This window comes from Sceloporus occidentalis, unplaced genomic scaffold (genome assembly GCF_023333645.1).
Source record: "Sceloporus occidentalis isolate IW3139 unplaced genomic scaffold, rSceOcc1.0.p SCAF_81, whole genome shotgun sequence".
Lineage (NCBI taxonomy): Eukaryota > Metazoa > Chordata > Lepidosauria > Squamata > Phrynosomatidae > Sceloporus > Sceloporus occidentalis.
In genome coordinates this window covers 1,138,655-1,164,515 of record NW_028317061.1, presented here as the reverse complement: position 1 = coordinate 1,164,515, position 25,861 = coordinate 1,138,655, and the positions used below count along the sequence as shown (strand labels likewise).

Sequence of the window (25,861 nt, the reverse complement as noted above, 5' to 3'; positions counted from 1 at the left end):
AGCGGTCCCCAACCTTTTTGGCACCAGGGACAGGTTTTGTGGAAGACAATTTTTCCACGGACCGCGGGCGGGTGTTTTGGGTTTGATTCAAGTGCATTACATTTATTGTGCATTTTACTTCTATTATTATTAAATGTAAAATATAATGAAATATATTTGCAACTTCCCTGGTTGTCTTTCCAGCTATAAAAAGTGCATAAAATTGTGCCACTCTGCCCCCCTTATATGCTTTATGCCCCACCAGATATGCCTATATATGACCCCCCCCCCCCGACTTACCAATGCACCCCCAGACTCCCTGGTGTCCTAGTGGGGGCAGCCGATGTACGTCTGTCATAGAAGCCCCGGCGGAAGTGCCGGCCGCAGCGGAAGTTGTCTGCGCGCATCAGTACCGGTCCGCTGCCCAGTAGTTGGGGACCCCTGGTGTAAATAATTAAGGCTAAATTAGAGCTCCTGGTCGCCAGGAATGGTTGGAACGGGTGGTTGTTATTGTGTCCCTTTAGTTACCGGCAGCAGGCGGCAGGAGCCTTTTTTCTAGTACTTGGCCGGTTGGTATCCGTGGTGGCCGTGCAGCATTTTTGATCCCACTAAGAATATGCCAGCGGTTATCGATGCGCTCAGATACAGAAGTAATAATAAAACAAATTGCAAACAAAGTGACTTTTTATGTTCTGTGCCGCAGGCAGGGGCAGATGGGAAGACTTCAGAAACAGGTTTGCAAATTGGTGCTGGACTACTTTGAAGCCACGTACACTAAAGAACTGGGAAGCATCGCATGGAGGAAGATCAGGTGGGTGAAATACACAGCACTGATCGATCGGTTCACCCGTCTAATATCCTGATAGTGGCGCATCACCACAGCTCTATGCTTATCCCAGCCGTTCCTTGAATTCATTTTGTGGCAGATGAAAGGCTGTTCCATGTATTTACTACATTTTTCATAGCACTTGGGATGCTCCCCGAACCATCCACTCCAACAAGAGCAATGGGCCCTTCTTCTATATGCGCCTCTGAACAAGCAAGTAACTTCCCCTTGTAGCCGAGTCCTGGATTGAACTTGTGTCCCGTCAGCACCATTGGCACTCAGACCAATTGAATGACCAAATGTTGTTGGAAATGAGTGGGAGGCTACACGCAATGCTACACGCAATGCTACACGCAATGCTACACGCAATGCTACACGCAATGCTACACGCAATGCTACACGCAATGCTACACGCAATGCTACACGCGTAGCATTCAGGAGGTGGTTCAGCTCTTGTACCCTATAAATTTAAGCTGTGCGCTCTAGTGGTATATTCACTAAGCATCATAGTGACGTAACTTTCCCACCAAGGTCAATATTTTTTACTTGGGATACTTTGATATGTTTGAAAACCACCTTCAACTAACCATAACACACATTTGTTCCCCGTAATATATAATATCACAAAGGACCGACATTTTGTAGCTTTGGATAATTCTTCTATCTATATACATAATTTAAATATATATTAAATAAAATATAATTTTTCTAGGCCGGCATAATAAAATGCTGAGAAGCAGCTGATATATGGGCCGGAACAGCTCTCTTTACTGCTTGAAGTGTGGATTTAAGTAACAGCGAGGTAACGCTTCTGGTGCAACCGCACCGTTTTTCCGCGTCGACATACAATAACAGAGATAAATGTCTAGTTATTTAGAAGTGTAACACTTGTGAGAATTAACCCATATTTTATTTTACGCAAACTATTAGCCGCTCCAGGCGATCATCGTGCCTCAGTCTATCCTACACGTGTGTTTTTTGTGGAGTGTTTGCTTCTACTTCTGTCCGTTCCTCCGTCTCAAACTCTCCGTAAATTTAGCGTGTGGCGATGTAACGTTAAGTTATTTTATTGCTTTTTATTATTTATTTATTTTTATTATTTTCTGTTTAGGGAAATCCTTACGGCTCCTGAATTGTGGCAGTATGCTGTCTTACTGAACAATTTCACATCTCCCCGCGAGGTGGAAAAGCGTCTTCACGAGAAAGGCTATCACCTGCTGCTTCAAGAAGCCTTATCAGCCCGTCCGGAAACGTTGAAGTGCTACGTTAATAAAAGCCCTGGCAAGTTTCCCTCGCAGCGGCATCAGTTTGACAGACTTAAAGAGTACTATATCCTAAACGCCTCGTCGCTGCTGCCCGTGCTGGCGCTGGATGTCAGAGACGGAGAGCGGGTGCTTGACATGTGTGCCGCTCCGGGTGGGAAGTCCATAGCGCTTCTGCAGTGTGCATTACCAGGTAAGACGCCGGACACCTGTCATCCCACTGCTTACACTGTCGGATGTTTACTCGTATCGGGTGTAAAAGATCGGTCAACAATGACCCCCCCGTTGGTTTATTACAGCTTTCAATTTCTTTTGATGTCTCCGAATCACATTTCAGCCGCAGAGTATATTTTATTTCTCCTTTTCTAATCATGGTCGCCCTACGTTGTCCTTCAAAGCAGGGAGAATGCCATCCACTGAACCAAATTCACTACAGAAAGTAGTTATTTGCGATGATTTTAAGATGAAACGAGTCAACTCCGTGAAGGCCCACACTGGTCTTAGAGGGGAGTCGGTGAAAAGAGGATAGCACAGGCTTAACTAGCCAAACTCATGTGATGGATATAGAGGATCCGAACAAGTATTGCCTGCCGGGAGATGGACAGCAGCTAAACCCGAAGAAGGAAAAAACCCTACTCTTCTATTTTAACACAGTGGGTTTGTTATTGGCGTGTAACAGTCATTAACCCCTTAATCACAAAGCCCGTACATGTACGGGCTCAAAATGCATTGTTTTCAAGGGGTTTTGGGACCGCCCATTGTCCTTAATGGGTTAAAATGTAGAAGTCACAAAGTTGGGTATATTTAACTTTTCAGCATACCCATTGAGAGAGTTTATGCCCCGGGCACTTTGGGCATGTGTCTGATTTGCCCCTTCTTAGTGATTTTTGCACCAATCATAAAATAAGGTTTCAGATCCATGCTGGTAAATATTAAGTTCTCTAGTACTATGCGAATAATATGAGTTACGATATAGGGCTTGGGCACGAAACATGGGGAGGAAAGGTAGATACTAAAAAAGAGGAGCGACAATAGCAGGCGTGTCCAACCTGCGGCCCTCCAGCTGCTGCAGGACTACATTTCCCATAATGCTTTCAGCTAAGGTGCTGGCTGAGGAGTATGGGAGATGCAGCCCTGCAGCAGCTGGTGGGCCGCAGGTTGGACAGCCCTGGACTATAGAGTGTGTTCCCATACACCTTAAAAGCAAAAAAAAAAAACAACTGATAATTGGAACTGGTGCGAATGCTTATGGAGAAAGTAAAAGTAGGATAAATAATCACAGGTATAAAATGTATTCAACGTCAATTAAGTCCTAAAACATATAAACATAAATTATTATTATTTTTTTAATAAAATATACCTAACGCGTTTCGCCTCACTGGGCTTCTTTAGAGGCGAGTATTCCAGTGATAACCCTAAGAACAAGAAAGAAAGAAAGGGAAAGTAAGAGAGAGAAGTGCCTTCCCTTTTTTCCTTCTTTCTCGTTCTTGCTTCCGCTAAGAATTTATTCTATTGACCAATTTATGTTAATATGTTTTAAGATTTCATTGCCGTTGAATACGTTTTATACCTGTGATTATTTACCCTGCTATTGCTTTCTTATTAAGCGCTGGCACCGGTTCCAATTATCCGCGAATAATATCTAACAAATGCACAGTTGTTTAGGAGGGGGGGACCTTTTCCATCTGTGATTTAATACAGCAGGGTAGGGCTGCATTAAACGAATTCTGCATTACACCTCCGACATCGATCTCATTCACGTGGAATATTTTCCTTCACGAGTTTCAGAATGCGCACATAATACACGTATAATTAATTAAAAATATTCCTTTTTACATATGCGTTTTTTTATTTTGCTGATATCTCCTGTGAAGGTCTGTGGTTATATAGACGTAGCCCAATCTCTAAAATGACATTTCTAGAAGCGCGATAATGCGGCCATTGAGACGCGAGGGACACAATAGTGCTTATCTAGCTGCCGGGATCAAGTCGCTCGTCGGAATCCTTGCTCCGTGTTCACAGCCCTCTGATAACTGCTTGCGCGGAGCATCTCTCCAGCGGTGATTAATGTGACGAGCTGCCAGCCCAGAACTGCTTAGTAGGATATTACAGGCGGATGAGGATTTTGCGTCCGCGTTATCTGCTTTTAAGGTTTCGCTTACGTTCATGCTTTTATTAGATACTCGTGTCTTGGGATTTCTTCTTAGGTGATGGTTTTTGATTGTTATGCCTTTAAGCAAAATATAATACCAGCGGGGTTTATTCGCTAAAGCAGGAGTTGGCTGGTGGGTGGGCAGGTGAGTTTTGGGGAACATTCTTCATTATTAAGGGTCAGTGAGCTTTTCCTGCAAGAAGAGCTTGGATGGTCCTCTGTGATCTGTAGAGATTTTGTGGAAGTCGCCTCCCCAATGGAACTGTGATTTGTAGCCTAAATTAACCCCTTTCTTCCTGGGAGCAGATTTTTGACGGCAGATAGGAACTCTTCAGCCCTCCTGGTCTGCTCGTTTTCCGTATTGTAGAGGCTCAGACCTTAATCAGTCGTTGGCCTCGTTTTTGGTTCGGAAGCCATATGCCTGTCCCATTCATGTTTAAATTCCCTCACTTTATTTGCCTCTACCACTTCTAAAGGGAGCCTGTTCCATTTATCTACCACTTCCCTACAGTACTTGCAACTTTGGCAAGCCTTTGCTTTTTTAAATAAACCACAATGTTCCAACATATTACAGCCGCCAGGTATTTGTAGTAATTTGTAAAGGATCGGTTATACTTTAATTTTTTTTTTCCATCCTCGTTCTTGTATTTGCCTTTGGTCCCTCTTCCTCTGGCACTTGGGCGAGATGCGCAGTTTAGTTACCCGGTGGCCATGTGCTGGCAGTTTATCTGTTTTAGTGGTCCGACTGCCTTTTCTGCTTGCCGTTTTCAGTAATGATCCCGGTAAAACCCCATCCGTGCCATCAGCGTGGAAGCTCTCATGACCGATTGTAATACCAGCTTCATCGTATTACATTCTATTTATTTATCGAGTGCTAGCAGTATTACGGCATTGTGAACACGGGCACGCGGTAACAAATACCGGCACAGAGGGAGAAGCGGACCCTGCGTCTGCGTGCTTACATTTTTATTAGATTCATCAAACCGAAGGGACTGTTAGATCCTGGGATGCTGAAGAGGCGATTATAAAATCTATTCTGTGACACTTGATTTAGGAGTTAAACGCCACGCAAGAGACAGATGCAGGCTTGGTTACATCTCGGGTTTGTGCACGTTTTCATAATGAAAGGCTTCTTTGTTCCACTCGGATAGGGGGATTAAGCAAACCCGATTTGAATTATTTGTTTTATACAGCGCCATCATATTCTATAGTGCTGTACAATGTAATCTACTGATCCCCTTAAACGTCATACAACCATCCCAACCACTTGTGTATTTATCCTTTTTTTAAACACATTTCTTTATTCCCATTATTTATTTTCTAAATTACTGCCTATATGTGTTCTTTATATCTGCTTGTTCGTTATAACCATACCTGGGAACTTCTCGGCTCCGGCTATCCGGAGACTTCACTTGCGGGACGCGGGCAGGGCTGCACACTGACGTCAGCAGGCGTTCCCTTGACGTCAGCAGGCGTTCCCTTGACGTCAGCAGGCGTTCCCTTGACGTCAGCAGGCGTTCCCTTGACGTCAGCAGGCGTTCCCTTGACGTCAGCAGGCGTTCCCTTGACGTCAGCAGGCGTTCCCTTGACGTCAGCAGGCGTTCCCTTGACGTCAGCAGGCGTTCCCTTGACTGGTGGTACGGCTGACGTCGCCGGGGCGGTACGGCTGACGACAGTGGGAAACACCCCCTTTTAAAGGGAAAATGGGCGGGGAGCGGGGCTTGTCTTGACCCGGAGAAGCGGTGCTTTACCCGGCAATCTCCGGGTTTGACCAGGTATGGTTATAAGGATCAGGTACAGCTGTATAACCGGTAATATGCCTTTGAGTGTTATTTCGGTTCTGGGGCGGCTCCTCGCTAAGTGCGTTTGCTTTGTCCAGGATATCTCCATTGTAATGAAGCTGACGTTCACAGATCAAGACGGCTGAAGCAGACCCTGGAATCTTTTGTTCCAAAGTTTCACATGAATTTTATCACCAATTTTGATGTGGATGGGAGGTCAATAGGGAAGCTCTGCCCTCAAATGTATGACAAGGTTTGTAGTTTTTTTTTTTTTGTTTGTTTTATCAAATGATCAGTGGTATTCATTTGCCTTCAAGTAAAAAATATGGGTTTCGCTTATACTAAAAAAAAATAAAACAAACAAACAAACAAAAAATCCAATTACACCCTTGGGTATATAGGTAAAGCGGGATAAAATAAGTAACGTTTGCCACCGATTGAATATTCTTACTGTTTGAGCTCCCTGCTCCAGAATTGCTGCCATCAGAAAGTATAGATTATTTAGGAAGGGTAAAACTGTGAGATACACTTAATAAACTTACTGTTTACAAAGTAAACTAGGAATATATATTAAAAATTTGCTTTATGTGTACCTCGGGCGCTGGCATTTATTATCCTCCTTCTTAGGATCTCCATGATTATTCCTCCCTATCAAGTTATTTCCCCTACTCAATGAGGTTATGGATTGTCTTTGGTGGCGGCAGAGGTTCACGTAACCTTTTTTCATAGGGTAGAGGGAGATAAACCTCCGGACAAGAATTAAATTGATATGCTAACCAGCAAAAGTAAAACTGTCCCTTTTTGTCCTCTATATATCTCGAAAACAATCCCTCTTTATTGTCAAACACAAAGCGAAAAGTGCAGGTCCTTTTATTTAAGGAATTTATGCTAAAAGCTGTGCTGTTCCCCTTTTAACCTTAATGGAACCCATAAAATAGTAAGAGATGAAGAAACTGGAAGAAAAGATCTATTAAGAAAAAAATGTGACCTTGTGTGTGTATACCCCTGTCACCCCTGGGTGGCGCTGTTGTAAAATAGATATATACATTTTCAAGTGAACTATCATACTATATAAAATACATAAAATTCTAAAAAGTAAGTAACATTTTATTATATGAATAAACAAATAATTAGCAGAACATACCACCAAAAGGAAAAAAATGTTCACTGTGGAACTAAGCCCTTAAAAGCTATGGCGGTAAGACCCTTTTCAAAGATTGCACCAGAATCCCTCCTATCTATCTATCACTCTCTCCATACACACACCCCCAACATCTCCACCGTATTTGACTGCATAGCAGTAACTTAATATCGAACGCAGGGAAAGATTGTTGGGTGCTAAAAAGTTCCGAATAACTAGCTGTAGATCCCACGACTGTGATGAAATGATGGAACGGTCCAAATAACAATCCAAATAAATTAGGAAAATGATTATTTATGTTTTAACGAATAGTTTTAGGATTTTATGAGCTGATCGGTTTGAGTGCCGTTGGGGCTGCCTTTTGGCATTGAATGCTTTTCTGCCGTCGTGTGTTTTCAGGTGTTGGTAGATGCCCCTTGCTCTAATGACAGAAGTTGGCTATTTTCTTCAGACGCTGAACAAGCCACAACTAGAATACTTCAAAGGAAGACCCTCCCTGGCATACAGACAGCGCTACTCAGGTATACACAATACTTTGTAACACCATTTTCTATTTTATTCATAGGTTCACATGTAGAACATACTCGTTATTCATTATTGATTCATCAGGATACATTTACCTCTGACTGTGTCGCACATTAATGTTCGTTACTCCATGTCCTCGGGAGCCCCCTGAACAATGAATGCATATACAACTCCTTAGTAGTAGGTACTTTTATATGCATTCATTAAACTTGCAGGGAGAAGCTGCAGCTCCACTGTGGCATGAATCCACAGACCATGGAAGAGGAGGGCAGCTTTATTCTTGGAGCATGGAGGTGACATTAGATGCCCCCAAAGAGCACCTACTGAGCCTGCGCTGGAGCTGACGGGCAGTAAGTATATCACCAGTCCGGGACAGGGACGTATTCTGCAGAATCTCCCCTGCGGTTAAAGGAGGACCATGAAATGTATGCATTTAAGTGCATATAATGACTGGTAACTGTATCACACGAGGACTGGATCGCCGCTTCTTCCAGCTGTCAACATATCTTAGCCTTCTGCTGGCTGTGCATGATGGGATTTGATATCAAACAATGCCTACAGGGCTGGCTCAGGGACTGCGTTGCGCTTCTCTTGGTTTTATAATATGAATATAATATAGTATGAATTATAATATTGTAATATTATAAAAAAAAAAAATGATACTCCTCCCCCAAAAAAGACTCTAAACTAGCTGTCCTTCCGTAAACCCGATGTGCATATTTGTTGTAAAACCAAAGTTTTTTTTAATCTAAAACATTTTTACGATAATGAATAAATTGTATGGGTATATGAGAACCCATTTTATTACCTGCCCTTTTTCCCTCTTTTCCTTTTTGTATACTTTCTCCGATCCTTGTGCTTATTTTAAGTGCGAGGTGTCATTATTCCTCAGACATTTGCTTATGTTTCTGTATTAGCCAAAATCCTCAGTTTCCGCACATTTCCCTTGAGCGTAGCAGGCAGCAGAGTCGGGGCATGACCTCTTGTTCTAGCAGTTTTTTTACTCTATAATATGCTTTCCCCTCCGACTTAATGTTAAATCGCTTAATGTGCTGGTTTAGATCCTATCCACCTCCTGCCTTTGCAAAGCTAAATGTATTAAAGTAGCAGAGATGGTAAAAAAAAAAAAAAAAGCGATGTGGGGTGGGGGCAGCAATGTTTGCCCAGCTAAGAGTGATTAAATAAAACCATCGCCCATCTTACGAAGTCCAAAGGGCGAGAGAAGCGGAACAGGGCGAGAGTACAGATTACTACATAATTCAAACCCATAGGACTGGAAGAAAGAGAATTTGTTGAAAGTATGAAGAAGGCTGCTGTTAAAGGGATATTCCAGCACACTCCGCTAAATGCTGCTCAGGCAATGCGTCGACTACTTCAAGCAGCCAATAAAGTGGCAAGAAATGTCATACCAAGGAGGGAAGATGCTGCAGCTTCTAGGTCAATTAAGTGCTGTATTTTTTTTTTATCCTGTTTTGTTTTGGAAGAACGCGAAGAACCCACAGGGGGTCAGGGTTACTTTAATATGCATTCTTCTATAGTGGGGGTGTCGGGCACAGCAGCTGGAGTACCAGGGGGACTCGCCTTAGTCCAATTTTATTTTTATTTAATGTAAAAATCAAGGAGACAAAACACAACTAGGAGACTGGAAAGTAAAATGGCAGATGCATTTCAACGTGGAAAAATGTAAAAATACGCATTTGGATGCAATAAAACCAATTGAAGGCTTGTTTAACCCGCACCCTTTTTCCTTAAATTGGCCCTAACCAGCTTTCACAGTACAGTTCCTTAAAACCAATATAAGATGGCTAAATGGTTTTTTTTTTTCTCAAAAAAGTTATTAAAGTTTTATCAGAAAACATTTTTGTAACATAACAAAATGTATGAGTTACGTAAGATGGATACATTTTAATCTATATGCTCTTTAAATCATTTAGTTTATGGCTGGTGCAGGATTTTTCATGATCCATAATCCAAATGTACTTTCTCCCAGGTCACCAACTTCTCTCACCAAATGTACAGCACGTTTAACCTCTCATGTCCTGTATTCTTCCACATCTCAATATTCCACACTTTGGATAGAAAAAAAATTACATCATCCATTTTTTTTTTTTAAATGTTACTGATGACAATGTTGCTCTTTTGATCTCAAATTAGTCATGGAAAAATGTAAGTAAAAATTACCATTTGCTCAAAAAAAAATTAATAAAAAGCAATTGTTTCATCACACAAAATGTTTGGATGCTATTGACGTTTACAGAATGGATTTATATAATATATATATATAAATATATATAAATTTTTTTAGAAATCCAGAAAAAATTTGATTATTACGCAAGATAGTTAAAATTAATCAGCCCCTAAAATCTACATTGCGGAGGCAAAATATATATTTTTTAATTATACCACTTTTTGCAGAATAGAAAGCTCTGCTCTAAGAACATTCTGATTTATCGCAGAAATATTTGAGCACCTTATTGAAGTAATGCATCTTGTCATCCCTCTTCTTAAGGTAAAATCAATCACAATCTCAGCCCTTCTTTATAATACTCTAGCTCTGTACTCGACGTGAAAAATCAAATCTCTGCATCTGGAGAAAAACGAAGGCATACATCATTGTTTACTATTCCCAACCTCTCGCATGCTGATAAATAAGACATTTTGCTGCAGTTTTTTATGTTGCGTATAATGGGCTGCTAACGCCGGTTAATTGCCCTGTAAAGCCCTGAAGAATCTATAGAAATAAGTGTAAAATAGATTTTTCCGCGGTTAGAGAAAGAATGCTCAATCCATCTTATTTAACAGACTGAGAATGTTTAAATGAAATAAATCTCTTACATATTTTATAATCTATTCACTACTCGTGTTGCTGTATAGTGTCTTTGTACTATTTTAATGATATAATATGCATTGTTTATTAAATATATAATTTTAAGGCCACTTCTGCAGGCCTACTTATTGAGATGGGCTCTTAAAATAACACCGCTAACAATAAATAACAATCAATGCTTGGAAGTGGGTAGACCAAGTTGAGTAACTTGTGGTAATCCATAGGGGAATTTAAAAAGACATTCCAGCCATTATATACACTCTAATGCATATGATAGCTGTGTCCTCCTTAACCCCTTAAAAACCAGGGGTTTTCTATACAGTTTTACCATTTATTTGTACGTATACAAATGAATATCGATATCTACCTATATATTCTGGGCAAGTAGGACTTTTTTTAAAAACACAAGAACAAACTATATGTGGAGTTAAAAAAAAATAATAAAAAAAAAATAAATATATATATATAATACTTATTCCAAAAATATGTTTAATTTGCCCAGATTTGAAAACCACCCTATACCCGTATCTAGATAATGCTGCAGTAACGCACACCAAAATAACTACCCAATGTTACCCAAAAGTACCAGTACTACCGATACTTGAAAAATTACATAAAAAAAAATAAATATATATAATAATCTATTTTAAACCTGGGTCTTGGGACCCAAGAGATCGCTGTTTCTTACAGTTCTGTGTCATTCTCAAGCAGTGCCTTTGTCATGTGACTATCCGTGCATGCAATGTGGTGTAGAAGCAATCAAATGCACGGAAGCCATGGAGCGGTTAGCGATAGCGGTAACCATGCAATTGCGGCAACCTTGTGATATTTGTAAGGCATTCGTTGGGGTGGAGAGGTGATTGGCGGCTCTATCTAATACCATGTGTTTTTTTTTGTTTTTTTTTGGAATCCGACTGGAAGAATTAAACAGGTGTTTAGGTTCCACTGGACATTTTTATTTTAAATATTTCTTACCGACTTCTTTAAAAGCTTTTCTACGTGAAGAGATGTTATATTACCCTAGTTCCACTAAAATAATATAAAGCAACCACAGCAAAAATAAAATGGTCAAAATCAACGTAAGAAACATTTAAATCACAGTTTCTGAAACCTCTCATGTTTTCTGAAATACAATATTGTGGGTCTTTTAACAAAGCAGGTTGAGCCAGTAGATGGCAGTTTGGTGCCATGGAATATTTATACACTGTATATTATAACGTGAGCGGCGGGGTGACTTGTTTCTACTGTCCTTTTAACTTTGAAATTGAACATATTACTCAGACCCTTCTCGCAAAATTCAACATGTCCATTCATGCGTTAGAGAGTACTTTATAATATATTAAAATATTAAAGATGAGAAATTCAGGTTTTGGCCATTTTCTTTAGTTAGATCCAAGGACAGATGTCTCCAAATACTCACCCCCTGGGGTGCTGAATACCTGCTTGCAAGGTAACCTAGAAATCCCAAGGGGAAGCGTTAAGAAATGTGGAGGAGCCTTCCCAAATGTACTTCAGAGCAAAACTGTGGGTAGTGCATCGGAAATCATGAATTCCTCTGTGGTCCTCGTTTGATCCTAGCGTTATATTGGTACAGATACTCGTACTGCTTGATCATTTTGTATTAAAACTCAAATTAAACTAATTGAGGTACATAAAAGTAAAGAAGCAATAGCCTAAAAAGCCAGATTTACATTGCAACAAAAAAAATGCTTTTTGGGGAGAACACTAAAAAAGGGGTGTGTTTGGTGGGTGGAGTTAGCATTAGGCCCTGCCCATTTTATATAATAGGCCGTCCCTAATATGTGGTGCTCTGTGCAAGTGGAAAAATTTGGACCACTTAATCCCAAGGAAACATTTTTTATATTATTTTACGGTATAATAGGCACTTATAATGGGGGGGGGGCAACTATTATGTCATACAGAATCTTCGAAAAATGATCTGGCCTGCATTGTATTATTCATGCTTCAGAATGCAATAGGGATAAATAACATGGGGATATTAATAGCGTAGAAATAATTTTGAAAGTCCAGAGGGGGTATAAAATGAAATATAAATCAATCAAAATGTATAACACACATCACATTAACAAACGAGTCACTGGGTGTTTTTCTTACAATCCAAACAGAGAAATCACGTCTTCCGCCAAGTTTGAAATTTCATCTAATTAGCAGCAGAGCGGTTTAGCGACCTTGTGCCTTCCACCAAAAATGTCACGTCTTTCCGTGGAGGAAGAATGGAAGAAGGCAGGTTACCGTATGCAAATGTTCTTTATTTGCTCTGTGTCATTACTGTGCTCAGGGATCTTATTTTGTCTTCAGTCATTGTATATGTAGAGCAATAACCAACAAGTAGTGTTGCACATACAGTTACATAATGTCCCTTTAGTCTTCCAAACCTTCCGCCTTATTGGTATCTCAAGCATATCAAAGGATATCACTATTTCATTGTAAAATATAGATTGTTAGAGTAACATGAAAGGGACTCTCTGATGTCCTACGCAGGCCCCTTAACAAAGGATGCCTATGCTTTGTAGTTGGGGGGGGCGGAATCCTCTACTCTTAGGAGAAACTGTAGCTCCAGAGCTGCAGCTCAAGATCTCCCCCCGGGCCCCCATTTTGCTCATGAACACAGTGGTCTCATTAAACCCCCCCGGAGCTATTAACAAGCCAATGCAGGAACGAACTGCTGGTAAGTGTATCACGGGGCAGAAAATGTGTCAAACCAAATAGCCGGGGACAGGGAAAAGGTCAGATGCATATGGAGTGGGTCTACAGAATCTCTCTGTGTATTGGCAAGGGGATCAAATGAGAATTTAAAGGGTGCTTTTTTCTGTAATGTTGGTTATGTGATAAGTGGACAACATGATTGTGTACTGACAGGGTTGGTCAGCACAGTGCTATTGGTGATTAATAGTCACATAGTCTCACCATAGTCACATGATTTCATTAATAGTCACACCGTCGATGACCCTAGTCCTGAGAATTTATCTTGACAGCCGCACGCTCAACACACACTTCATATGTAGATTTTTGTAGAAATAAAAGTTTTTATCTCTGGGCCTTCCTGGCCAGACGTTTGTAGAGCTAAGTCCATATATCCTACAAATTGAGGCTCAACGCGTGTGAAATTCTGCCATATTTCTAAGTACTGTGCAATGAAGCTCGCACTATTCACACAGCCTCTCATATCTTACATGATGTGTAGGAACACAGTTGCATAAACTTTGTATAAATCTGTCAGCCTGAACAGTGGTGGCATTTAGCTTTACGAGCTACAGAATCATCCCTGCTCCATTTCACCAGTAGTCTTCCACAACGACCGGAGAACTGAACTTTTAATACAACATCAAGTAGAGGCTGATCCGGAAGAACAAGATGAGATTCATATTTATAAATAGTATAAGAATTTTAATGATATCGGAAACCGCCTTTCTGAAATTCACCCAATCCTATCTGGTTGTTGTGGGGGGGGGGGTCTAGGTTGTCTGTAAAGAATTTATTTAGGAACCTGTAATGTTTGAGAAGCATGATGTATTTTCAGATCGTGAAATATTTTACTGTGACGTTGATTTTTGTTCTTGCTTAATGTACTGTGTTTGGTCATTTTAGGTTGTGAAAAGGCAAGTTTAGGATACTCTTTGTGTTATGTTTTTTATTTCCAGATACTTTGTTTCATGCAAAAGTTATCTCATTAATACCCCTACAATAAGTGTCTAGAGCATCACTGGCGTTAGGATAAATCTTGGGATGCTTATTTAGGCTTTAGGGATGGCCATGCTTCACCCGACAGACAAAATGCAAAGTGAGTGAACAGAAAAAAAAAAATCTAAAATCAAAATTTGGTGTGACCTTACTTTGCCTACAAAACACCATCAACTCTTCTAGGTGCCCTGACACACAGTTTTTTGTTTTTTTTTCGTCAGAGATCAAACTCTGATCTCTGACAGCCGGGGAAGGTCTGCGCGATAGACGCAGACAACCCCCACTGCTAACCACACCTCCTTCCTGCTGCAGCTGAAGTTGTCTATGCGAATCGCGTAGACATCTACACACTGCCCAAGCTACACACCGGGGACTCAGAAGTACCGGTAAGTGGGGCGGGGGGGCAGGAGGATCCAGGTCCCCTGCAGCTGCGGGGGATCTGGATCTTAGTCTCATAGTCAGACCTATTTGAAGTCTGATTATAAGACGACCCGATTATAAGACGAGGGGTATTTTTCAGAGCATTTGCTCTGACAAAAACCTTGTCTTATAATCGAGCAAATACGGTATATACATTATTTATTTATATATATTGTGACAGGCCTCCCTTTTCCTTGGGATTTTTGTGAAGGATCTTGGCTGTAACCACAGTCTTCTAGGGTAAATGAAGTCCAGGACACATCCAGCTCAGCTTCAATGTTTATTTAAAAGGAATAAACAGCAGCAGTTGTAAGCAGAATAACAGTCTTTGCTTAGGACAAAACGGGTCACAAGTTACCATCAATATGGCTTTGCAGAGAGAAAACCACCCCTCAGTTCATCAGCTCTCCTAGCTGGCATAACAGTGGCTTCCCCCTCTGAATCAGGCTCAAACCCTTTAACCTTCTGCCTGCTAATTAATCAGCCACAGGTGAGCTGTTACTTAGTCCACACCTGTGGAGCTCCTATCCAGAATGCAGGCTCTGGACTGGATCAAAACAGCAATTAGTGCTGTTGGAGCACTGGCCCACCCTGCTCTTCCAGGTGCTCCGCCCCAGGGACCCTTACCAGGTTTTGCAAACTGACAGTAGTGCAGTTTGTAAACAAACAACATATTTCCCTGGGACATATTTTAAAGCAGGCTACTATTGACCAAGGCTGGTCTAATATACCTGCCATCTATCACTTTACCACACCTTTTGTCACATATCCTCCCCCCCAGCTCAGACCTAGGGGGTTGAGCGACCATGGATATCAGAGCATGTACTCTGGAAAGGCCATCAGCATTTCCCTGTTTGAGGCCTGCCCTGTGTTCCACTGTGAAATTAAAGGATTGCAAACTCAAAAACCACCTGGTAATTCTGGAGTTTTTCTCTTTGTTTTGACACATCCAAGTCAAAGGTGCGTGATCTGTTATTAACCGGAATTTCCGACCCAGCAGGTAGTATTTAAGAGACTCTAATGCCCATTTAATAGCGAGACACTCCTTTTCTACAATAGAGTAGTTTTTCTCTTGTGGGTTTAGTTTCCTGCTCAAAAAGAACACAGGATGTTCTTCACCCTGATATTCCTGGGAAAGGACAGCTCCTAAGCCCACATCAGAAGCATCCGTCTGAACTATGAAGCTTCTGGAGAAGTCCGGAGTTACTAAGACTGGTTGGGCACAGATAGCCTCCTTCAGTCTTTTAAAAGCTTTTTCTGCTTCAGGGCTCCATTTAACCATAACTGGGTACCTTGCCTTAGTGAGGTCAGTTAGAGGAGCAGCAATGGTAGCAAAATCTGGAATAAACCTCCTATAGTAACCAGTCAAACCCAAAAATGCCCTTACTTGTTTTTTCGTAAGTGGCTGTGGCCATTTTTGTATGGCTTCTACTTTTGCAGTTTGTGGTTTAACCAATCCTCTCCCAATTGAATATCCTAAGTACTTAGCCTCTTCCAAGCCAATAGTACATTTGGAAGGATTGGCAGTTAAACCTGCCGAGCGGATAGAATCAAGCACTGCTTGAACTTTTGGAAGATGGGATTCCCAGTCTGTACTGTGGATGACAACATCATCCAAATAAGCAGCGGCATAGCGAGTATGGGGTTTAAGAATTCTGTCCATCATTCGTTGGAATGTGGCAGGTGCACCATGTAACCCAAATGGCAATACAGTGTACTGAAACAGGCCACTGGGTGTTGAAAAGGCTGTTATTTCCTTGGCCTGGTCTGTGAGAGGGACTTGCCAGTAACCTTTTGTCAGGTCTAGAGTTGTCAAATAGCGTGCTTTACCCAGTCTTTCTATCAACTCATCAACTCTTGGCATCGGGTACGCGTCAAATTTTGAGATGCCATTCAACTTCCGATAGTCATTACAGAATCTCCATGTGCCATCCGGTTTTGGCACCAATACAATAGGACTGCTCCAGTCACTCTGGGATTCCTCAATGACTCCAAGTTTTAGCATTTTTTCGACCTCTATGTTAATAGCCTCCCGCCGGGCCTCAGGTATTCTATAGGGTTTGAGATTAACCCTTTTTCCTGGTTCTGTGACTATGTCATGTTTGATAACATTAGTCTTTCCTGGGACTACAGAGAAAACATCCTTATTTCTTCTTATAAAATCCCTGACCTCTTGCTTCTGATGTATAGATAGTGTCTCGGCTATATTTACCTCTGGCTCGGCCTTAGGAGGTTCTGAAGGCTTTAAAGCTACCAAGACCTCTCTGTCTTTCCAAGGTTTCAGCAGATTTACATGATACAACTGCTCAGGCTTTCTTCTACCTGGTTGCCTAACTTTATAATTGACGTCACTCACTTTCTCGATTATCTCGTATGGTCCATGCCAAGTTGCCAGGAACTTATTCTCTACTGTAGGGACCAGTACCAACACCCTGTCTCCAGGCTGAAACACTCTGATTCGGGCATTACGATTATAACTGTTTTTCTGAGCCTGCTGAGCTTTCTGCATGTGTTCCCTGACAATAGGCAAAATAGTAGCCATTCTATCCTGCATTTGAGATATGTGCTCAATTACGCTCCGGTAGGGTGTGCTCTCCTGCTCCCAGGTCTCTTTAGCTATATCCAGCATTCCACGGGGATGCCTCCCATACAACAATTCAAAAGGAGAGAAGCCTGTGGAGGCCTGTGGAACCTCCCTAATGGAGAACATTAGATATGGCAATAAACAATCCCAGTTTTTCCCGTCAGTGTCAATTACTTTCCGTAACATACTCTTAAGGGTTTTATTAAATCTTTCTACTAAACCATCAGTCTGTGGGTGATATACTGAGGTCTTAAGGTGTTTAACCTGCAGGAGTCTGCATAGCTCTTTGGTGACCCTGGACATAAAAGGGGTCCCCTGGTCCGTCAGGATTTCCTTGGGGATACCCACTCTGCTAAACATCAGCATTAGCTCCTTTGCTATTGACTTTGCAGAGGAATTACGTAAGGGTATGGCTTCAGGGTATCGTGTTGCATAGTCCAGAACGACTAGTATATACTGATGCCCTCTAGCGGATTTTATCAGTGGCCCTACTAAGTCCATAGCGATCCTTTCAAAGGGTACATCTATGATAGGTAGGGGAACTAGCGGACTACGGAAAGCCTTGAACGGGGCCCTGTGCTGGCATTCAGGGCATGAAGAGCAATAGTTTGTTATAGCAGCAAGCACTCCAGGCCAGTAAAAACGTTTAAGGACTCTCTCTCTGGTTTTATCAACTCCAAGGTGTCCTCCTAGTATGTGGCTGTGAGCCAACTTCAATACTATATTACGGAAAGCCTGTGGAACCAACAGCTGCTTAATAGTATCTGCAGCTTTCTTTTCTACACGGTAGATTAAGTCATTTAACGTTTCAAAATAAGGGAATGACAGTGCTTCTCCTGGCTGAGCAGCAACCCCATTTACAACCTTTATATTGTTTCGGGCTGCAATTAAAGTGGGATCTTCCCACTGTGCGCTTTTAAAGTTACCAGGACTGATCCCTATGTCCAATAAGTCATCATTCTCTGCAGTATTAGCCGGCTCCTCACTAGTTTGTTCTGGGTTGTCCCCCACTAGTACTGGTTTAGGGTAGTAAGGTTTTCCCGGGTGTCTCTCCCGATGGTCAAAATCCAATTCGGTATTGGCAAAAGGAAACACATAATCCTCATCAGCTTGGTTAATTTCTGACGAGCTTTGGCCTATCTTTTCTGCAGAGGCCCATAATTCTAGAAAATGGGGAAAATCTCTACCTATTACCACCTGCTGGGATAGTCTAGGTACTACACCCACTCTGTACTTTAGAGAACCATACGGGGTTCCAATATTTACTTCTGCTGTGGGATACTCTCTCTTATCCCCATGAACACAGATAATTCCCACTTTTTGTACATGATCAGACTTCACATAGGGTATTACAGATTCTGCTACTAATGTGACCATACTTCCTGAATCAAGTAATGCTTTAGACATTTTTCCATTCACATTAACATAGCACCAATAAGAGTTATTATCATAGTCATTGTTAATAGACGCAACACAATTAAACAAAAATGAATGCATTCCCTCATTTTCACCCATATTGCACTCCATAGGTTCATCCTTCAAGGGGCATTCTTTAGCCATATGACCAGCCTCATTGCACCTAAAGCACTTCACAGCATAGTCTGACCCCCAATTAGTTCCTCTCCCAGGCCTATTACGTCTGGTTAACCCTCTGAGTCCTGGAGTATTGTCCCTGGTGTCCTGAGAATATAGCTGCAGTTCTTCAGCCCCCCTTAAACCCAGAACAGTCTTACCAAGTCTTGCAGAATCCTTGACCTTAGAATTGCGGGGTTTATCTGGTGAAGCAGGGCTTAACAGTTCTCCTGCAGCCACATATCTTTCCACCAAGGCAATTAGCTGGTCTGCTGTGTGTGGATCACTCTGGCTGACCCATCGACGCAGGGCCGCTGGTAAACCACGCAAAAATCGATCCATCACTAGGATTTCCACAATGTGGCTAGCTGAATTGACTTCAGGTTGTAACCATTTCCGGGCCAGATGTATGAGGTCAAACATTTGGGATCTTGCAGCTTTGTCCTGGGAAAATGCCCATGAGTGGAATCTTTGGGCACGTACCGCAGAGGTTACCCCTAGACGTGCCAGGATCTCAGCTTTCAATTTTCTGTAGTTGCTTGCTTCTGCAGGCTCTAGGTCATAGTACGCCTTCTGCGGCTCTCCGCTCAGGAATGGTGCCAGTACGCTTGCCCACTCGGTAGCCGGCCATTTCTCTCTCTCTGCTGTGCGTTCAAATGCCAGAAGGTAAGCTTCAACATCATCTGATGCAGTCATCTTTTGGAGGTAGTGGCTTGCCCGAATCCTCTTTGGTCCTGGGGATCCCGCCTCAGGGTCCAAGTCCAGCTTTTCAGAAATAGCTTGGATCTCCTGCTGTAGCGCACGGGTAGCATTTTGCTGCTCTTCACGGGTTACTTTAAATGCCTCAAGTTGTGCCACTGCAATCTGTTGCACTAAGGTTTCAGTGCTTTCTATTTGTGCTTTGGCCAGGAGTTTAGCATTCTCTGCCTGGGTCAGTACCAATTGCTGCAGAACTGCACTGTTTTCTGTAGCTCTCCTGTTAGCCTCCTGTTGCACAGTGGTGGATTGGATCAAAGCCTTGATAATATCCTCCATGTTGAGCTGTAACTGACTTCTACCCACAGACTTACGTGCTACCCGCATTCTCCACCATATGTGACAGGCCTCCCTTTTCCTTGGGATTTTTGTGAAGGATCTTGGCTGTAACCACAGTCTTCTAGGGTAAATGAAGTCCAGGACACATCCAGCTCAGCTTCAATGTTTATTTAAAAGGAATAAACAGCAGCAGTTGTAAGCAGAATAACAGTCTTTGCTTAGGACAAAACGGGTCACAAGTTACCATCAATATGGCTTTGCAGAGAGAAAACCACCCCTCAGTTCATCAGCTCTCCTAGCTGGCATAACAGTGGCTTCCCCCTCTGAATCAGGCTCAAACCCTTTAACCTTCTGCCTGCTAATTAATCAGCCACAGGTGAGCTGTTACTTAGTCCACACCTGTGGAGCTCCTATCCAGAATGCAGGCTCTGGACTGGATCAAAACAGCAATTAGTGCTGTTGGAGCACTGGCCCACCCTGCTCTTCCAGGTGCTCCGCCCCAGGGACCCTTACCAGGTTTTGCAAACTGACAGTAGTGCAGTTTGTAAACAAACAACATATTTCCCTGGGACATATTTTAAAGCAGGCTACTATTGACCAAGGCTGGTCTAATATACCTGCCATCTATCACTTTACCACACCTTTTGTCACAATATATATATTCGTATAGATTTGTTATTCATAATAGCATTCTTTAATAAATGTCTCTTCTGTGCTCAGATAAGTAAGGATGTTCCTTTGCTGTTTCTGTCTCTCATAACCTTGAGCACTACGGTTCAACCAAATCCCAGATATGTCAAGTTTCTTATTGTTTTTAAGTCTCAATGCAATTATTCTGGTTCCAGCTTAATAACAGTATCAAGGCTGCAGTTACACCACTGTGCTGTGCAGAAGTTGAACGTACTGGATAGGGCATAACAGATGCAGCATATAACGAAAATGTATTTGAGAGGAAATGAGAAATTTATGGCTGGAGGGGCCGTATCGCTACACTTCTCCGGATCCAGCGCCGAGAATCTTTCTTTGTCATCGCCAATTGTCCTGCAGTGTTGTTGTGTTCCAGTCAAAGCTTAGGGAGTTGGGCAAATGTTTACCAGTTTGTTAAAGTTTTCAATCCTTTTTTTTTTCTCTAACTTTATGATAAATCAATCAATATAGCTTGGTCTGAATTAAAGGTTTGCATACAAATATTTGGTATTGCGCAAACATCTTTGTATTACTTCTTAACATTGCATTGAAAAGCATTACTAATGCAGAATTAGTAGAGATAGCCAAACAAGTAACTGGAACAGGGAAAGAAAGCTTACATTATATTTGGGAGAAGAAAAAATGTTTAAATGTATTTTATTAAATCTTATTTTATAATAATTACGACTATGGGCTTCTAGCAGACATCGCTTCTTTAACTCAGTCCCACCGTCATATGCAGTATCTGGTATCCTAAGCATTGTAAAGTCCAACTCTCATAATGCTCAGCCAAATAACTCAACCAATTAAAGGAGCGTTTCAACCAGTTTACTTCACTGTATATTAAGATGGGTAACAGTAGTGAGCTTTTCCTACAAAAATGGCTGCGCTCTCTGTTTGTAGTGAGAAGTTAAACTATGCACTGTGTTGGGTCAGCTCTTACAAAAGAAACTTCAGGATTGGCCCTTCATAATCTATTGTGAGTTGAAACTACCGAAGCCGTAAAGATTTACACGTGTTTATGGTAGACATGGGCCAACACAAATAACATTAACATGTTGTTAATATATATAGCTCAGGTAGTCAACAAAATGAAGTTACTCAGGTAAGTGAAAACCTTTGACTGTTTTGGCTCTAGGTAGTCATCCGCCTGGAACTGCTGGCCTGAGGCAGACCTGGCCCTTCGCTAGTTTGCCCAATGCTATATAAACCCTCAGTTATATGCAGGAAGAAATTCAGAAATGTGGTCTTGCTGTTATGTCCTGTAAGGTCCACCATATGTTGTCCTCTGCCAACACCTGCATAGGCTGTTGTGGTGCAACCACGTTTGAGGACCAGGAGGTCTGAATTGGCCAACACCTTTCCCCTTAACAATTCAGAATTTGTTAAAATCTGTAATTTAATATAAAACCTGTGGCTGGTTCTACAGGATTAATTATAGATGTATAATGCAAGCATTTAGTATGTAAAAATAATAAAATAGACGTCCCAGTGGTTTAATTATTTTAATCGCTTGTACTTGCATTCTGTTAATTATACAAATACTAAAGGCGGCAGCAATTTTAATATGGCTGCGAGTGAAAGAATGAAAACACCGTGACTATTATTCACTATATAATAAGTGCAGTTATTTGTTTCCCTTTCCTTTGTGTCAGTCGATTATGTTCTATTAGTTATCTAGCTAGACAGGAATTGTTTGTTCTAATGCTTTAGTATTTTATAGCGAGCTTGCCTTGAAATTTGTAAAAAAAAAAAAAACAACAAAAAATACTTTGCCTTTTATTCTAAAGAGAGCTTTCATATTCTTACAGTACATTTTTTCCACGTACCGTCAAAGGAAAATATTTTTTTTTTGTAATTTTAATTTTTTTTATTTATTTTGCATGTGCTGCTCTCGTAATGAACATTTTGACCTCCTACCACAGGAAGTGCCATATACCCTCTATTAAGTATGTCACGGTGGGCCGGTGAAATTTATATTTTTGCTATTAAATCATTAAAATAGTAACATCGTATACTTCCAAGATTATTGCTCTGTAGATTGGGTTTAGAGACATAACAAGGTCAAGCCGTAGTAAGGGTCACACTCCATAACTGCTTTTTCGGAATACTAATGTTTACAATTTGGGTAAAGTAAGTAATTCACCTCTGCATTAATTCTGTGTCCTTGCACACATGCTGAGTTCCTTTCAATCGACTGCAACCATTAATAGAAATCATTGAAATAATAATATTGGGATGATTAGGAATTGAATGCGGAATATTTAGCACTTTTGTGATTTAACATTGAAATTCTTAAATTTATTTAAAAAAAATAAAATAGTGATCACCGGAACAATGTGTTTTTCTTTTAAAATTAGTGGGTGATTTATTCTGATACCACATAACATGCTTTACCAAAAGATGTGATGTTGTGGTGTGGCTCAACAGATACTGGCTTAAAGAGGACCTGTGAGCAAAATAATACTGTTAGAGAATATACAGAGCTAATATTGGCACCCTTGGTAAATGCGAGCAAAGGCGGCTTTGTAAAATTATCTGTATTGTTTAACCCTTTCGCAGATACAAAACTATTGCAAACACAAGTTTATCGCAAAAAAATATTAAATATATTTGTGTGGCACAATTATTGGCACTCTTTTAGTCAGTACTTTGTGTTCCCTCCCTTTGCCAGGATAACAGCTTTAATTCCTGTGATTCTTTAATAATGCCTGATGAGGTTGGAGAATATATGGCAAGGGATCTGAGACCATTCTTCCACACGGAATCTCTCCAGATCCTTTAAATTTCGAGGTTGACCCTGGTGGGCTGTCTTCTTTAGTTCACCCCACAGATTTTCTTTGGGGTTCAAGTCAGAAGACTGGTAGGACCTTGATTTTGTGGTCAGTAAACCATTTTTGTGTTTATTTTAATGTATGCATTGGATCATTGTCCTGCTGGAAGATCCAACCATGGCCCGTTTTTAGCTTTCTGGCAGAGGCAGTCAGGTGTTTTATTTAACATCTGTTGATGTTTGATAGGATATGTGGCATCATAAACGCTAACGCCCAGGTCCTCTGGCAGAAAAACAGCACAAAAACATTAAAGACCCACCACCATATTTAACTCTGGGCATGACTATATGGCTACTTCTCTGTGTGCCAACACCCACCTCTGGTGTTTATTGCCAAAAAGCTCTATTTTGGTTTCCTCTGACCATAGAACCCGATCCCATTTGAAGTTCCAGCAGTGCATGGCAAGTGCGTTTGTATTTTTGTTAAGAGTAACTTCGACGTGAGAGTGACATGGTCATGTAGGTGACCACAGATTGTAGTTTTAGAGACTTTCTGACTCCAAGATGCAACAAACTTCAGCAATTTTCCAGCTGAGATTGTCTGTCCACTTGAACCATCTTCTTTACAGTGTGTTGAGACTTTTATAGACACACGTCTTCTTTCTGGTTTATTCATCACATTTCCAGTTGACCGGACCTTCTTAATTATTGCCTGAAGGTTGAAAATGTGCTTTTGCTGTTTTCTTATAGCCACTTCCCATTTTGTGAGCACCCTTTTGCTGCACATCATAGATATAATCATTGGTCTCACCCATTGTGTTGAATGACTAAGGGAACTTGGCCTGTGTGTTATCTAATATTTATACCCCTGTGAAACAGGAAGTCATGGTTGAACAATATCCTGTTCCCAGTCACCCAGGTGTACTAAAAATGTAAAATACCAGTGGGAATATAGTTGAAATGTATTTTTGTCATATTAATTCATAGGGGTGCAAATAATCGTGCCAGACATACATTTAACAATTTTTGTTTATAAACCTGTGTTTGCAATTGTTCGATACCCATAAGAGCAGAGCGTTTTTGTGTATTTTTTAAAGAAAAGATCAAAGGGTTAAACAATAAAGACACATTTTTACAGCCTTCTTTGCTCATATTCACCAAGGGTCGCCAATATTCGTAGAGGGTACTGCACTTCATCATTTTTGTGTATTTGTATAGTTCCTATGAAGAATCAAATCTATAATCTATACTCTTATTGAGATATGTTGAAGATCACTCCCCTGATTTACCTTTTTTCCCGTGTTTTATTTATTTTTTATTATCACAGGTCAGCAATTCATGCACTTCGCCCTGGTGGGTCATTGGTGTATTCAACCTGCACTCTGTCGAAGGCGGAAAATAGTGATGTGGTCGCCAATATCTTAAATTCTTGCAATGATGTTATACCTGTGGACCTCAGTGATTTGGGTACTGCATTATCTCATGAGTTTACTTTTGCCTCAAGTGTACGTCATGGACTTTTGGTTCTTCCAGACCAAGGAAAATCATGGGGCCCCATGTTCGTAGCTAAATTCAGAAAGAAAATCCAATGACTGCTTTTAGTTTAATAACTAATTATTATTGTTATTTATTGTTTTATATAGCACCATCGTATGCCACATCCCTGTACAATGGGTAAATGGGACATAACAAGTAGTGCATTACATAACAATAACAAAAGGTGAGGAGGGCACTGTTCAAATGAGCTTACAATCTAGGAGGTGGTAGGCATAAATTACAGAAGCTGTGCAAGGGTATCTCATTCTAATTACTGATTAAATGAATAAATATAACTGCAAAACAAAGATTTTTTTATAAATATGTATAATCTAAGATAACATGTAGAAAAGTAACAATTGTGTGTTACTAACAAAATATTTTTTCACTTAAGTAATCTGGTGTTCTGTGTATGGAAGTTGTACACGTAAACTAGATAAACACTTATTTTACATGGGATATATGGCTAGTAAAATAGGGAAAATACGAATGGTTTTGTTTTGCCATCTTATGTATGTACAATGAACATATTTCATGTAAACATTTTGTGAATCCGAACAAGTTGTTCCCTTACAGGCATACAGTCAACCAGACATTTTCCCAACTAAACATAGATTGAGTTCAATTGAATATGGTTTTCATGGAACATGTTTAATGAGGAATTCTGGCAGTTTTTACAGTCTAGGGCAGACCTGGGCAAAGCACGGCCCGCGGGCCACATCCGGCCCGCTGAATAGCTCGGACCGGCCCGCAAGGAGTGTCCTGGTGACTCACCAATGAGTCCGGTGTCCCCCCCCCCGCCCCGGTCACTTACCTTAAACTCCTGTGTTGGAAGCGTTTGTCTCGGGTGCCGGCGCTTTACGCTGGGCGCCGGCATATGACGTCAGACGCCGGCGATCAGCAGTGAAGCGCCGGCACCCGAGACAAACGCCTCACGCTTCCAACACAGGAGTTTAAGGTAAGTGACCGGGGCGGGGGGGGAGATCCTGAGAAGGGGGGGTTAGGGAGTTAGAGGGGAGATACTGAGAAGGGGGGGTTAGGGAGTTAGAGGGGAGATAC

At 41.2% G+C, this 25,861-nt stretch overlaps 1 protein-coding gene across 1 annotated transcript; it reads left to right on the top strand.

Moving 5' to 3' along the window:
* The first annotated feature begins 611 nt into the window (after positions 1-611).
* LOC149285301 (tRNA (cytosine(34)-C(5))-methyltransferase, mitochondrial-like) lies at positions 612-24,858 on the top strand. The gene is made up of 5 exons (XM_089495526.1): positions 612-790; positions 1,917-2,260; positions 6,099-6,253; positions 7,541-7,662; positions 24,594-24,858. The coding sequence occupies exons 1-5, from the start codon at positions 612-614 to the stop codon at positions 24,856-24,858; spliced, it is 1,065 nt and encodes a 354-aa protein (XP_089351652.1).
* Positions 24,859-25,861: the final 1,003 nt, after the last annotated feature.